Below are 16060 nucleotides of genomic sequence, written 5' to 3' on the forward strand. Positions count from 1 at the left end.
TATACCTCATTCTCTTCTGAATCATATTCGACAATACGCTCAGCCTCATTTTCTTGCACCAGATCTTCCTCCTCATAAGAATCCTCTTCTTCATCATCTATAAACACAAAGATAGCGTTAAAATTAATAAGGATTAAAAGGAAATTTCTTTTAATAAAAAAAAAATGATATTGTAATATTTGGAACATAAATTTACCTGATATCTGCAAAGCTCGCTGTTCGGGTTTTTTCTTCTTAACTTTTTTCTTTTTCTTTTTTTCAGTTACATCGACATTCATTTCATCATCTGATTCAATGACGAACTTCTTTTTAAATTTATCATTTTCATCATTATGAGTATCTTTGCTTGGAAAATATTTATTTAGCTTTGATGTATCTATTTTGTCGTCATTTAATTCGTCAATAATCGACTGAAGTAGATTACGATCTTCAGCTTTTTGTTGAGATTTTACTTGTGGTTGATCTTTATTATTCATTTCAACATTATCTATTATATTTGCATTATGCTGTGCTTCATTATCTTTTAGCGTATTACAGCTAGCAACGGATGTATCTGTTTCCTTTTCCTGAGAATCGACCTTAGACCAACTATCATCGAAAGTATCATTAACAGCCTCTTGTATTTCACTTTCTTTATTTTCACCAGATTGCGATATGAACTGGTTATCATAAAAGTTTCCAGTACATAATGCTAAAACGTCTTCACCAATTGGCAGAGACTGTTCTATTGCTGGTTGGCTTGATGTTAAACTGGAAGGAATCAGATTTTCTATGAACTCTCCGGGACAATGAGCTGCAGCTGCGTCTAGATTACTCTGAAAAGAGAAAATATTGTTTTCTTATGCAATACTGCAGAGGTTGTTGGTCGTGGGTACATTTATAAACTAACATAATAATTTTTTTTATCAATGCCTATTATCCAACTATAATATTATATAAAGCTGAAGAGTTTTATTTTTTAATGCGAATGCAATTCAGTAACCGTCGCCAATACATAGTACTTACATCTAATGTTTGTGTAAAACTTAATTTTTGTGAGTTTTCTAAATTACACAGCACATCATTAGTATTAGTAGATTTTAATATTGAAAACGTTTGTGTGCCTAACGCGTTTTCGTCGTCATCCCCTTGAGAATATGTTCTCGGTATCAGTGAAGCACTTTCTTGACTTCCGAACATATCATCTGAAGCTGATTCCATTCGCTGAGCTAATTGTATTTCGTCATCTGAAAAATACAATTAAATTATACATAATATGAGTTCAAAAAATTTTAGCACATCAATATTAAAGTATTTATATTTAGTCTAATGGAAATACATATCATGGTTGTGAATTTTCAATTTCTGAGTTCCATACTGACAGACATTTTCAGTGTATTACGCCAATTCTTTATGAGGGACAAGGAAAGATAAAAGAAGAAACAGTTTCATATGGATTCTTTTTACCTTGAGATTGCTTATGCATTTGACTTCCAACTTCACATTCAGGACCCATATCTTTATTTGTGATTTCTTTCTCTTTATTATTCTCAGTTATTATTTTGTCTTTAACAAAAATGGGTTTCACATCATTTACTTTTATGTTATCGGTTGTTTTTTCTCTTTCATTAGCAGTTTCATCATCAGAGTCTACAAAAGCTTTTAAAATTCTTCCTTTTTTCACCTTTGGAACTTCTTCTTCATCTTCTGACTCATCATCACTGGCTTCGTCACTACTGGTTTCTTCATCAGACGAGTCGTTTTCCTCGTTGACTATATCATTTGCTTTATTTTCATCCTCATTAATATCAGTCTGCTTTTCTTCAATATCTTCATTACAATCTGATTCATCTGCTTCATCATCAATCATAGAATGTTTCTTTCTAGGCTTTTCTTTTATTTCTCCTAAATCGTCTTCCTCAGGTTCACTTTCACCCTCTTCAGACGTTTCTCCTTGTGCAACGTCTTTTTCATCTATCAATGCCTCAATTTTTTCAATATCCTCTTCTGCGTCAGATTCTTCGCCTCTGAGTTCTTTCAATTCCATTTGCTTTTGCTTCTCTTCGTTCAAACGTTTAGCCCATTCCAGAGATCTCTGCTCTGCAATAATATTCTCAAGCTCTTGTTTTAACTTCAGATGCTGTACACCTGGTTTCAATCTAGAAATATTTATTGTAAACATTAATCTCCTTACCATTAAATACTGTTAACCTGTGTCTTAATATATGTAAGTTACATCAAATAATTGGATTATTAAAAAATAATTACGTTAAAACAGGTATGGCAATATCTAATTGGAGCTTTACAAAGAAATTATTATTTATTTTCTATATCAAATTATTTAATTTACAATACAATATCATGGTTATGAAAATAAAAATAATTAATTCCATTTTTCGCAATCAAATGAGGTTGCTGTATTTTAAAGCTTCTAAAATTTGTGTTTAGAACAAAATGTAACTCACTTCTTTTCATTTTCTCTTTCCAATTCTTCTGGTGTTTTTAATTTTGCAAAAAAGGTGAATCTCTCTTTTAATAATTCAACACCAGACATCTTCTTACATGTGATAGATTCATTACCGTCCAAATCAATTACCATGCCTGGAGCTCCAGTTAGTTTAGGTTTAATATCAAGAGGTACTGCTGTAGTGCTGAGTGTGGAAGATTTTGCAGTATTTTCATAGGTTTTATCTGAATAATGATGGAAAAATACTAGATTACATAAGTGCAATAATAAAAATTAATAAGTGAATTCAATTTATACATTGTAATTCAAGCTTACCTTTTGTGTTGTCTGCATTTTCAATAAGCTGATCAATATAATCCATGTCAATATCATCAGAGGAATCATTATCTCGTAGTTCAAATTCATCTTTCTTGAGTATCTCACTATTACTTCCATCAATAACAAGTTTGTCATTAAGAGTATTTTCAGAATCATAATGCAAATTAATTATTTGACTTTCAGGTTCCGTTGGGATTTTTGCTATTTCTTCATTGACAGATTTGTCTGTTACATCCAGATTCTGTGTCACATTCTCTACCAAAGTATCATTTTTTGCAATCTTATGTATATTTGGTTCTTCATTTTCTTTATTTAAATTATTATTAATAGCTAATAAATTATCTTCTGAGGAACATTGTGTATCAACTTCCATAATATTTGAACTATTATCTTGTTTCATGTTTTTATCACAAACACCATCAATATTGGTTAATTCAGTTTCTTTTTGTAAAGGGATATCTTTGGCTAAAGTTAAATCGGCTGCTTGCACATTAGTGGAATTATCTTTATTATTTTCAGTGCATTGATCATTTGTGGTCTCCAATGATTCTTTTTGATTAAAAGCTGTGTCACAATTGTCCTGTTCTTCATCACTCTCACTTTTACAAAGGTCCATAATCTCTTTTTGTCGTTGTTCCAGGATTTGGCTATAAAATTTAGGTTACCATTAATAAACTGGTAATTTCTTATACACAACTGTCTGTTAGGACAACAAAATGCGGGAACAAACTCGTAGTGGTCACTCCACACTGGAATGAGATATATAATAACAAATTGGAATAATAACATAAATTGTTAGTAACTTGAAACAAACAATTACAAAAAATATTGTTTTTGGATGATATTGAGTACAAATAAATATATACAAATAAATAATTAGGCTTAGTTATACTAACGCATATTCCTTCAATTGTTCTGTGTTCATCTTTATTGGGAGAGCTTTGCCATCAGCAGATATAGCAGGTTTTCTCCTGCTCATAATATCTTTTAAGGAGAATGCTTTAGGTCTGTGATATGGTAGTGAAATCTCCCTTTCTCTTAGTAACCGATTTGACTCACTTCTTATCTTTTGCATATTTTCCATTGCTTGTTTTGCTGACATCTGAAAATATTTTATCCAGTATAAAAGTAGATAATCTAAATTAGTATGTTTATGCACTAGTAATTCCTGCATACATATAATTCTGGTGTTTTTTATTTGCATCCCTTGTTTTATTGGTAAATGACTAATTTGTAGTCTTTATTGTATTGGAGTAATTTAAAATGAAAACTATCATAATCTAAGCTTTAGATAGCATCCACCTATATTTTTTCATACCTAATAAATAATTAAGCATAAAAACAAATATAATGCCATTAAAAATGGATACAAACCCTCAATGGCTTCGGTGATACAGGTTTTGTTGACTTCCTTTGGTGTAATTTTGACACATGTTTTTGTTTTTTATCATTTATGTTCTCCTCATCTGATGTATCAGGATCACAAATAGATGATTTAAATGGCATGCTGTTGTTGGTTTCCTATAAAATATAATTTCCTGATTCTTGTCCAAAATGTGAGTTTCTGAGTGGATTTACATTTGATCAATACACACAAAATTACATGAAGAAAAGAAAATTTGTTATAATTGTGGCGGTACAATCGATGCATGCACCGCCATCTTGTCAACATCGCCGGAACTGCAAGAGGATCGATGCAGTGACGCTACTACAGTGATATCACACAGCAATCACGATAGATGGCGACGTCGATCCTGAATCACGCTTGCACAATTTGAACGACGCGTTGCATATATACCATCTCCGAATAGGAACCGTCGGAGGGGCCGCGGCCGGTCAGGCGCAACATCTGCCTGACTGGAAATCTTCCCCCTCTATAGAGGAACGCAACCATCTGTTCCTCTACAGTGGCGTCTACCTTTACGCCGCTAAATAATAATACAATTATGATTTAAAGGAATATAATCAAGCTTATTTAGGCAAATAATTTATTATCCCTACTATTTTACACTCCAAATAATTATGACTATTGAAAATAGGATACCTGTTCATTATTAAGAAAAGTTTCCTCATCCATAGATTCATCAGAATTACTATGATTTTGTTCTTTTTCACTATCAGGTAATACTTTAGAGGTCTCCTTAGATCTTGAAGTGACCAAGCTCTTGAACTTCTGTCTTAGTTTATTCCTTTTGTTTTTCATTCTTAATTGTTGTTCTTCATTTTTGTTAGATTGATGATTATCAGAGTCAGAATCGGAATCATTTGACTCACTCTGTTCACTGGTTGAGATTTTATTTTTTATTTCATTTGCACCTGCAACATATTGTAGTTTTGGTTTAAATATAATTTTATTAATATGTTCAAACTAATTCTTGGGATAAAAAATACTACTTTAAGTAGCTACTTAAAGGAGCGCAAGTGAGCGAGGAGGACAAGCTTGTTCTTCTACACTATTATGGCTATAAAACCCATTGTTTCAGTGAACAAAATAATTCAATATAAACATATATTTACCCACTATACAATCAGCTCTTAGTTGACCAATATGAATAGCTGATTTATTTTGATAAGACAATTTATTATTTTTTTTACTATTCACATTAAGCTACCTACCACACTTGCAAATCTTTACCTCTAGCCTTTTATTTATTTATTGCACTTAATGCACAAATTTATAAAGGGTGACTTAATGCCATAGGTGTTCTTTCCCAGTCAACCTTAGGGTGGTGCAGAGATAAAGAAGGTAGGTCTTAGCCTTCCTTTTGGCCTCATTGACCTGAGTTTGAACTTAAAGCCAAACCACCACTACACTTTGTTTGAGAATTCTTGAAAGGAAGTGCGAAACGCGACTCGATAAAGTAACCCATACTACGTACTGATATGTATATTATGTACCTCACCTGAGACCTTATTTGTTTCCTGGACATCTGTCTCAACGTCACTATCACTGTCTGTAAAGCGTTGCAATCTCTTCTTAACTCGCGACACAGATGCACACTCTTCATCACTTGACTCAAAGTTTAGTTTAACACTCGCGGAGTTGTTTTTAGGAACTACATCACTTGTATTATCACCGTCTATGTCGGAATCTGACAAATTACTGTTCATTTCTAATACCTGCGTTTTGCTATCATGGCCATTCATTGTCTTTCGTATGTAAACACTTGTAGACTCAAAGTACAAATGAATAATTATTACACCAACTACTTTTAAAAAATGTGTTGATGGAACAATTTTCGAAGCATGTTTACCATAGATTTTCGAAAGTCTTGATGACTCTACAACAATATAGAATTAAAACATTATACTTGGTTTGTCGATAGAAGAATTATTGTTTATTAACTTAGTATTCGTTTTAAAAGCACCGACGTAAAAAGGGAATATATTACTTTAAAAATACTAAGTTTCCAGTGGCTCCGTGCTCACCGCTAGTTGGCGCGAAAATCTGACATATTTGTCTTTTTCCGACAGATAGAGATAAATCACAAATTATAAAATAAACTACAGCTGAACAAGTTATTGTCACTTGAAGTTGACAGCCTGACAGAAACAACTGCAGCTTAGGCCGGGTTATACATCCATAAATTCCATATCTGAAATCGGATTTTGAACCGTAACACTCTGTATACTATGCAATTTAGCGTTACGACACACATATTATGCTGACTTTTTCGATAAGTGAATGATTTGAAATGTTTCAGATCATTCGAAAAATATGAATGATTTTTTGAACTATCACGAAGCTAAAGTTCTGGACTCTTCTCTGCATTCGGAACGACATTCCGGATGTATAAGGCTGGCTTATTTAATTTTTTATTGGGAAGGCAAAGGTTACAGCCTCGTCAATAAGGCTGCATTAGATACGACAGAATCTCGAACATAAAGATACAAAGAAACTAAATAGAGAGGTAATATTTGTCAGAAAATTCTTATTATTTTGAGGAAAAACGTTATTACACTCTTTTCCATGTATACATTATAATTAATCACGGAGCCATAACTATAGACCATCTACTATACTTGGGTTCGCATCTCATGATGTCGTAAGAGATGACCCTTTTGCCACAATACACAGCAATGTCCTCAAATAACTGCGGTAGATTTTAGAATTGAAATATAAGGACAATTTTTTTATTGCTTTACCTGGGAATCGAACCCTGTCTGTCTGTCATTTAACCAATTAAAAAAAAATAAGTTTACAAACTTTACTGAAAAATATCAAAAATAAAACAAAATCAATAAGATTCTAACGCAGAAAGATCAGGAGATGGAGGCGTTTCTTTTGTCTTCGGAAGATCACAAATAACTGCTTCAGCAGTCGTTAGAAGGGAAGCCACACCACTTGCATCGATTAAAGCTCTTTTAACCACCTTTGTGGGATCAATTATTCCTCTTTCTATCATATTAACGTATTCATTATTCAAAGCGTCATAACCAAAATCTTGACCTAAACTTTCAACCTTTGATACTACTACAGACCCATCGTATCCGGCGTTGTACGCAATTGTAAGGCACGGTGTGCGCAAAGCTTTTTTAACGATATTAATTCCAATAGCTTGATCGGAATTTATCGGCTGTAAATTTTCAAGGGTAGGTATGCATTTTAGTAACGCTGCTCCACCCCCAGGTACGATTCCTTCAGCTACTGCAGCTCTTGTAGCGTTCAGTGCATCGTTGAACCTGTCTTTTTTTTCATTTACTTCTACCTCACTAGAACCACCAACTAGTAAAACAGCTACCCCCGACTGTAATCTTCCTAATCGTTCTAACAACCTATCTCTCTCATATTCATTAGTATTAGAATCTATCTCCTCTCGAATTTCCTCAATACGTTGTTGTATTTCGTCTTTGTGTCCTTTACCTTTCAACAATAAAGTAGAGTCTTTAGTGATAACAACTTCTTCAACATTTCCTAAACTATCCAACTGACAATCTTCTAGTCTGATTAAATTAGCGTCGTCTTCAAACAATACGCCACCTGTAGCTGTAGCCATATCAATTAGTGAGTTTTTTCTGTAATCTCCAAAACCAGGGGCTTTAACAGCTGCGACTTGCAGACCTATTTTTAACTTGTTTACAACTAACATTGAAAGTGGTTCACCCTCTATGTCTTCTGCCACAATAATTAGCGGTTTCTTTTGAGAATTAGCTATTTCTAATGCAGGAACTATTTGTTGCGCAGTAAAAATTTTCTTTTCCGAATAAAGTATTAAAGCGTTATTATATTCGACTCTAGGGCCTTTCGACGAATTTATGAAATATGGTGAGATGTAACCACGCTCAAATTTCATCCCTTCTATAATTTCCAATTCATCTTCCAAAGTTTTGCCTTCTTTTACAGTAATAACTCCATTTTTTCCAACCTTATTCATTGCCTCGGCTATTAGTTTTCCTATTGACTTATCGCCATTTGCAGATATCGTAGCAACTTGTTCTATTTCTTCCGTAGTACTGACAGGCCTCGAAATTTCTTTTAATTTTTCTTTAACAGTATCAACTGCTAGCATTACACCCCTTCTTATTTCAATAGGATTGGCTCCCTTAGATATATTTTCAAATCCTTCCTTTGCTATTGCTCGTGCCAAAATAGTTGCAGTTGTCGTTCCATCACCGGCTTCTTCATTGGTTTTATTTGCCACATTTTGAACCAATTTAGCTCCAATATTTTGAAATTTATCTTTTAACTCTATGCTTTTTGCAACTGTCACGCCATCTTTGGTTACTTTTGGCGTACCAAACGACTGTTCTAATATTACATTGCGTCCTTTGGGACCCATTGTAACAGCTACAGCATCAGCTAAAACATCTACACCCTGTAGCATTAATGATCGTACATCTGGACCAAACCTTACTTCTTTAGCGTAATGACGACGGGATCCTAAATTGTGTATTTTAACATGTGCAGCGCTACTCTTTATAATAGTAGGAATACGCAACATTTTGCTTCTATAGTTATTATTTGTTAAAATTGCTATGGTTGAAATATTACTATAGCTGGAAATTCCTCTCCGGTATACTCAGTAGTCAGTTTTATAAAATCGAATTTCTGTTCACTTTATTATTTGTTATAAATAAACAATTGAAGAAAATGACAGAGAAAATATTCCGCGAAAAGAAATTCTATTTAAAATTTCAAATTATACGAATAGGATCTCTTTATATAAATATAATTATTAAGCATCGTGTCCATTATGAAACAGCAGGCCGCATAAGCGCGCTCAGTAATTCGTTCCGCTGATTCGTCTCGCTGCAACCCCCCAAATGTATAGGATATGAAATTTTGCGCCGCGACCCGAACTGACCTCGGCTGGTCAGCGCAAACCACGTTATTTTTTTAACCATTTTATTTCTTAAGCTAGTAGCAGTTTTAAATTTTTTTCACGCACAGTGATAATTTTATTTATGATTGATCGGTGTTATACATTATACTGTGTATAAGGATTCTTATAAATGGAGGGTCAATTTACAAGAATAATAAAAAAGAAATGTCGAGCGGGATTACTCATAGAAATAACTTCATTGATTCTTAAAACATGGAATAGGTATGTAACTACTCAGAATTTTTGATTTTTGATATGTAGTGGTTAGTTACTGTCAATCGTGGATAAAATGCCAAAAACTTATTTTTTTATGGCAGTGCGTTTCAATATAGTCTGGTTAAAGAATCGTAGTACAGAAATATGGTGACAAATTCAAAAAAATCTACCGTTTATAACCCCAGATGATTAATTATTATTAATCAGAGGCATTTAAAATTAAATGATTTATCTTAATAAGCTCGTTTTTAAGAGTTCTGTCCAAATATATATGAATAACCTTGGCAAGAATTTCTGTCGGTTAAAAAAAATGATTTTGTTTTTTGAGTACGTAAGTACTCGCTAACCATCGCTATCAAGTAATTTGGATCCGTTCCCACGCTTTACCTATCCCTATATTTATAAGTAATGTTCATGTATTCAGCACCTAGACCGCTAAACGCTTCCCTAAGTAATCTGTGATCTAGACGTATTGAATACTATATTATGTAGACCTATCAGATACAATCAGATTATGGAGGGTATAGGTAAGGAGCACCGTCTCAGTGTATCAAAAAGTGTCCAACAAAACAGGGAAAATAAGGGTGGCGCTGCAATCGCATAGGAATTCAATTCAAAATTAACTTTCAATGTATCACTCACAAGTGTTTTCACTGCAATTTCTTGGTTATATTGACAAAACTACTTACAACTACGCAAGCAGTTGAGATTCTGTATACTGGCATTTAATTGACTACTTGACTCATGAAAAGATTTAATTTGTTCATTTGGCTTACTTCACTCACTATTAAAAGCAACCACATTCGTATCGTAGTTTTTCGTACGCCAGCGCTATTGTGGTAGGTACTTGAAACTCTATTTTCAGCAAATGCTGGACACTTTTTCGAGTTCCCCTCCATCAGACGGTGCTCCTTACCTCTACCTTCCATAAATCAGATATCACTATCAATATTGCCAGCATACAAATTTTTAAACGAGAATTGTGATTGGATATTGGTTCAAACTTCATGATTGACATTAATTGACAACTTATGTGCCAGGGAACTTGTGGCATAATCTAACGGCTGATAAATTTAAAATTTTAAGGACTAGGTATTTTGTAAAATGAATTCTTCAGATCGAAAACCTGTATTAGTAAATTTAAATATTGGTGACCAATTAACTTCTACATCTTGCGGCCACGTTGTAGTGGAACTAATAAAGTTTATAGTTTATCAGAGGTTACAAATTCCCTACAGTTATCAGTGGTTAAAGCAAGTAATTAACAAAAAAAAGGAGTCTATAAACTTAGACCAAAAGGAGAGTTTCCAGTCAGAAAGGCATTTTCATGTTGCTTCCACTGCATTAGCTAATCTGGATTTCACTCTTAAGGTTAATTTTAATATATTTTTTGTTCTACTAGACATACTTTCACTAATTCCATTTCAATTATAACGTTCCAGTCTCACATATAATATTCAACAGAAAGTATAACCATTGTCAAATAAATCAACATAGATTCAAAGTCCTTGATAATACCTTTTTCTTGAGTCAATGTGACTTAGATATCAAGAACATGTTTTGTAAAAAACATTTGCGTATTTCAGAGTATTCTTCAAGAGATCAGTGGTTCATCTATTCCTCTAGAAGTGTGTATAGCCCTTGGGGCTACACCAGTAACCTGTAAGGAGGTATACAGACTGCTGCTTCCAACAATCTGCCACAAGCCACAATGCCATTCTAGTCTCATTGCTACTGATCAGAAAATTCAAAGAAACATCTTCAGGTTAGTATACTGTTTTTGTAAATAAAGTTTTCATTATAATGAATTTATGAAAAGTGCATAGATCATAATTATTGACATTTCTGTTTGTGGATATGGTACAGTGCAGGATCATGATCCATGGAAGAATTTTGGGCAGGCATTTGCTTAACATTGGGGCATTATAAAATAATAATACACAATACATTTCTTCTGACACTGGTGATACCTATATTAAATTCTCATTTCCAGGAGTTTAGTCACATCAGAGGAATTGAATCAAGTATTCTTCAACTCGATCCCACCTACAAATATGTATGTGTTCTTAAGAAAGAAAACATTGGACAATCAAGATGCAATACTAAGCACTAGCAATTTTACATTCACTGACGGATGTAGAATCCCGAGGAGCTCAAAAATTGTTGTTATAGACTTTAGAACTGACAACCCAGCTAGTGTTTCTTGCTGTAATGACTTTCAAATATTTGGGGACCTAGAAAGTAAAAAATGCAATGAAACAAATTTAGATATTGATTATAATGAAATAGAATCAACTGATGATATGAAATGGTATCAGTCATCTTATGTGATGAAGGGATTTAAAGACTGCATAGTCAATGGTAGTTCAGTAACTAACCAATGGCTTGACTCTTGACAAAATTATTATTAATAGCTCAATTAATTTTAATGTTAGTGAATTTTGAATGGGGAAAGAGTAATGGTTAATTAAAATATGCCATGGTATATTATCATTATATTGCTTCATGTTTTCGGTATAAATAGATTCATAAAATCCATTAGCCTGCTCCTAACATGCACACAGCATTATAGGTGCTAAAAATATATTAAATCTTTTTATTATATTATGTATCACTAATTAATGTTCCAATGAGCAGTCACCTTTGCATCATAGATAAGATCAACTATTGGTAAAAGAAGAAGAATCAGTATCTTTAACTTGTTAATATGTTGATGGATTTATAATTTGCATGAAAAAATAATACAAAGTGTTTTAATGTGTTTATTTTATATACACTTGTTAATTTAGATATTATAAGTGTTCTGACTGATTGTACTAGAATTAACTTCATGACATGAATGCCTGGTTTTAATTTACAATGATTTTATTTGTCGGAATTTAGGTATATAGACAATTCTTATAAAAATCTATTATTGTTATAGTGCAACTTTAAGTGTTCATTTAGACTGCATACCATAACAGAATTGCAATAATTTTAAATGCTTTTGTTATTCAAATTTACATTTCAATAATTGGATTTGATATTTTTTGTGTTATTTTTTTATGTAGTTTGATTGCAGGCTACAACATAGGGGTATTTAAATAAAAAAGTTGTTATAACATTTTATTGCGAGATATTTTAATATCATAAGAAGATAAATACACAATTTTGTTCTAGCTTTTCTGAAGGCTATGCCAGTTTTGTATTTACTGTCCTATGATGAAAATATTAACATATATGTGACTGATGATGCCATTTGTATTTAAAATGCATATTATTAAAAATAAGTATTTTTCTCAATCAATTTATGATTGTATTATACATCCTAATAGATTCTTGTACAAGCTAATTCTAGGCATTTTCTTTTTTTGTATAACATATGTTTTACATCATTTATAGCCTACATTATATTGTCATCTTTTTAAGGCAATCTTTGTGCCATATTCTAGTTGATATTATTTTAGTACATTTATAAAAATATGTTACTCAATTTAAATAGTAGATCATTACAAACAAATATTGTTAGTAAATAAAATCTTTTGATAATGGTAGACCTTTGTTTCCATCCACATAACTAATAAATAAAACTATTCTTAATAATTATAAATATTAACATGCATTATTCAAAATAAATGATAACAAAAGTTTCATATGTTTTAATTTTATTCACAACTTGAATGTAACATCACATCTCACTAAGCCATAAATACATTTTTATGATAATAATTATTGATCTTGGTCCATTATTTTTATTGGCATTATAATTGAAAATTTGGCAGTAGATGTCTCAAGGATTATAACTTTTTCACAACCCTGTTACATCATGGCACTATCAGTGTAATACTTTATTTGTTCTTATTATACCTATGTATTTCAAATATACTATCTTAATGCCATTTTTATATACTATTAGTGTACACAAAATCAAATTATATCTGAGATTTTACTCCACAGTAAAACTATAAGGAAAATAACAAAGATAATTACATGTCTATAAATAGAACTCACCATGTCATAAAATAAGCCAATTTGGGCTTTTAAACGTGAATTACAGCATTTTATTAACATTAAAAATGTAAAATAAAGTTTATAACTGTTTTCACCCTGGGTCTGGAGACCCCTTAACATTTTAATATGTATATGAAAAAGATCTTAACACATTGATAACTGGTTTTAATTGAAAAATCACTAATGTTGTGGACCAGTCCAAATAATATCAATTCAGTAACAAAATAATGAGTAGCAAGAAATAAACAGAAAATAAATTGGTCTAAAATCTAAACAAATAAAACATCATATAAGGAAAATAGCTCCTTAAATACAATAGAAGACTAAGGGGGGCCCCCTTAGACTTTACCAAATTTTTGTAATAATTGGATGGTGAACAAATTGCTTTTTATTCCATATTACACCTTAGTCAATAAAGTGCTGACTTTTATAAAAAAAAACATGTAATAACAGTAGTCTAGTTAGGCAAAATAACTAGTATTTTCAATAACACTAAAACCAAAAAAATCAAGAGAAATTTGGGCAGATGATTTGGTAGCTCTTGCTACTATTTGCTATTATTTTGGACTAGAAATATGTGATTGTGCTATTATAACTTCGTTAATTCAACTTGTCCTTGACCATTACTGAATATAGTTCTGTCACTGCTCACAATACACACCTTTTTCAAAGGTTTCTCACTGGACCTCTGTGTACAGTTTTTCCAACTCTCACAATGTCCAACAGCTTCATTGAACTCAACAATTAAATTGTTTCTCCCACCATTTGGACCCACAACATGATTACACATTATAGATTTATCTATCATATCTCTTAAACAACATTCAAGTAGTTCATAGTACTCTAACCAATAGTCATTTGGCAGATGCTGGAGTTTAAAACCAAGAGATTCTGTAAGTATGCCAGTTATTAGTATATCGTCAATCCAAAATTTTGGATGATATGTTGCCTCGTCACAGATCAATGTCGCTACTTTTGGAGTAGTGATGTAATACCATCCTGAAAGGTATGGTGGATAATAGTTCCTGGAATATTCATCCCATGTTACATACCACTTATTTTCCTTGTTTCGTCTAGGTTTAGTATATTCTAGAACATAGCCCATTACCAGGTTTTCTGTTTTATTGATGGTTTTCATAAAAGTTATAGATTTATTCAAATTAAATACAATGTCATCATCAACTTTTAAGATAAATTTGGCCTTGTAGCAATTAGTAGAAGCCCATTGTAATCCCATCAAATGTTTATAAGTCAGATTTCTATAGTTTTCTACGAAAGACCCTTGTAGAATGTCATCAAAAGCTTCGCTTTCATCTTTGATGGCTGCTTGTGTTATTAACCTGAAAGTGTAGAATCCATTGTCACACACATTAATATTGCTAATGTTTCACCATAATATAATTATTATAATTTCATAGACAAATATTAACTTACTTCTCATTTTCTGGAATTCTTGCAAGTAAAAATATTCTTGCTATGTTTAATGATCTTAGAAGCTCAGGTGGCATCGCCCTTCTATGTGCACTTCTTAATTCTACATGTCCTACATAAGACATCACTATAATTATCAGAAACGGTTTGCCTGAAAACAATCAATTTTATTAGATTTATTGGGCAGTTTCGATATTTCATAAAATGTCTTGTTATGATGATATTTACTTATTTGTAAAATTGTAAGATCTGTATGTATGTATAACATTTCTTAAAAAAATGTAAAGTGGTGTTTGGATTTTAACCAAGGCAGTGTTAAAAATTACATATATTTTATTTTGATTATGGTAGGTATGCTATTATAAATCTGGTGCTTATTGACTACTGCACTCAGAATACTATTTACACACCTTCGAAGTAGAAAAGGAACGTTGTAACCTTAGATTATATTATACTTAGTTGTAACAAATAGATACCTTACCTTTACAAGTTGTATTACGAGGCTCAATTAGGAAGTTGTGATACAAATAATTCTCTCTAGAAAGTATTATAAATGTATCATTTGTTTCCACGCTAGAGCTCCAATATATCCAACTTATCAGACTTATTGCAAGTATTGCTGCGAAAACCAGCTTTTTCTTCATTATGTACAAATTCATAATCATTTTTCTCAGCCCACAGCATTTTGTTTACAATAAAATGGTTATTTGATATTTCATTCACAAGTCATAACTTGTCAATGTCATTCATAAGTCATAACTATGTGACATGCAGTGTTGCCAGGGCCCTTGAGTCGTAAGTTACGTTTCGTTTCCTGAAATGTTACATTTTTGCTGCAAAAGTTACATTATTGTTTTTTTTTAATTTCCGCGTTTTTGGGCAAGCATTTCTATAGCTACGAAACCACGGGGACTCGCGAAGTAGGAAACGTGCGTGCGCACACTCAAGCAAAATCAAGTTTTGATATGTGCAAGATACGTTTTTCATTTTGTCATGGCGAGCCATCTCTAAGTGTGATATGGAGTGAAATATTTTTTAGACCCGCTAGTTTTAGGTGCGTTCAATTTGGATGCGTTGAATAGAAACGCGTTCGTAAACTGTTTACAATAAAAATTTTGTATTACGAATCTCGTTGTTCTCAAAAGTTACGAAAATTACCTTAAATATAAAAATTACTTACATGTTACGCGAGGGGGTCAAAAGTAACGAAAAATGTAAGAAATGTAACCTTCTGGCAACACTGGTGACATGTGATGTCTTAGGGCGGATTTATATATCGGGAATTGCGTACCGAATCCAGAATCTGAATTTAGATTAAAAAACGGATCCTTGCCAC

The 16060-nt window shown here is 32.3% G+C and overlaps 4 protein-coding genes across 4 annotated transcripts in view; 1 reads left to right on the forward strand and 3 right to left on the reverse strand.

Moving 5' to 3' along the window:
- LOC115443451 (claspin) overlaps nt 1-6247 on the reverse strand; it is a 31565-nt gene extending 25318 nt beyond the window's left edge. Inside the window, exons 1-10 of the mRNA XM_037438213.1 lie at nt 5668-6247; nt 4809-5080; nt 4139-4285; nt 3661-3866; nt 2762-3411; nt 2445-2670; nt 1447-2138; nt 1006-1226; nt 197-815; nt 6-97 (exon numbers count right to left, since the gene is read on the reverse strand). Coding sequence (XP_037294110.1) covers nt 6-97; nt 197-815; nt 1006-1226; nt 1447-2138; nt 2445-2670; nt 2762-3411; nt 3661-3866; nt 4139-4285; nt 4809-5080; nt 5668-5911 — 3369 coding nt within the window. The 5' untranslated portion in view covers nt 5912-6247. The remainder of the gene's footprint in view (nt 1-5; nt 98-196; nt 816-1005; nt 1227-1446; nt 2139-2444; nt 2671-2761; nt 3412-3660; nt 3867-4138; nt 4286-4808; nt 5081-5667) is intronic.
- A 710-nt stretch (nt 6248-6957) lies between these two features.
- LOC115443450 (63 kDa chaperonin, mitochondrial-like) lies at nt 6958-8863 on the reverse strand. Its single transcript, XM_030168854.2, has one exon. The coding sequence runs from the start codon at nt 8704-8706 to the stop codon at nt 7003-7005; it is 1704 nt and encodes a 567-aa protein (XP_030024714.2). The 5' UTR covers nt 8707-8863; the 3' UTR covers nt 6958-7002.
- A 1441-nt stretch (nt 8864-10304) lies between these two features.
- Nucleotides 10305-11859, forward strand: LOC115443425. The gene is made up of 3 exons (XM_030168816.2): nt 10305-10674; nt 10890-11068; nt 11297-11859. The coding sequence occupies exons 1-3, from the start codon at nt 10408-10410 to the stop codon at nt 11697-11699; spliced, it is 849 nt and encodes a 282-aa protein (XP_030024676.2). The 5' UTR covers nt 10305-10407; the 3' UTR covers nt 11700-11859.
- A 552-nt stretch (nt 11860-12411) lies between these two features.
- Nucleotides 12412-15476, reverse strand: LOC115443424 (beta-1,3-galactosyltransferase 1). Its single transcript, XM_030168815.2, has 3 exons — nt 15206-15476; nt 14728-14875; nt 12412-14633 (listed from the first exon to the last, which is right to left on the reverse strand). Exons 1-3 carry the CDS (start codon nt 15387-15389, stop codon nt 13883-13885), a joined length of 1083 nt encoding a protein of 360 aa, XP_030024675.2. The 5' UTR covers nt 15390-15476; the 3' UTR covers nt 12412-13882.
- Between the last annotated feature and the right edge of the window lie 584 nt (nt 15477-16060).

Source organism: Manduca sexta, chromosome 13, assembly GCF_014839805.1.
Source record: "Manduca sexta isolate Smith_Timp_Sample1 chromosome 13, JHU_Msex_v1.0, whole genome shotgun sequence".
NCBI classification, from domain to species: Eukaryota; Metazoa; Arthropoda; class Insecta; order Lepidoptera; family Sphingidae; genus Manduca; species Manduca sexta.

Excerpts from the sequence above, each read along its gene's own strand:
- LOC115443450 (XM_030168854.2), bottom strand. The coding sequence starts at position 8,706 with ATGTTGCGTATTCCTACTATTATAAAGAGTAGCGCTGCACATGTTAAA.
- LOC115443425 (XM_030168816.2), top strand. The coding sequence starts at position 10,408 with ATGAATTCTTCAGATCGAAAACCTGTATTAGTAAATTTAAATATTGGT. Across the intron at positions 10,675-10,889 it reads ATCTGGATTTCACTCTTAAG|AGTATTCTTCAAGAGATCAG; the intron begins GTTAATTTTAAT and ends TGCGTATTTCAG. Across the intron at positions 11,069-11,296 it reads ATTCAAAGAAACATCTTCAG|GAGTTTAGTCACATCAGAGG; the intron begins GTTAGTATACTG and ends TCTCATTTCCAG.
- LOC115443424 (XM_030168815.2), bottom strand. The coding sequence starts at position 15,389 with ATGATTATGAATTTGTACATAATGAAGAAAAAGCTGGTTTTCGCAGCA. Across the intron at positions 14,876-15,205 it reads TCGTAATACAACTTGTAAAG|GCAAACCGTTTCTGATAATT; the intron begins GTAAGGTATCTA and ends GATTGTTTTCAG. Across the intron at positions 14,634-14,727 it reads AGAATTCCAGAAAATGAGAA|GTTAATAACACAAGCAGCCA; the intron begins GTAAGTTAATAT and ends CTACACTTTCAG.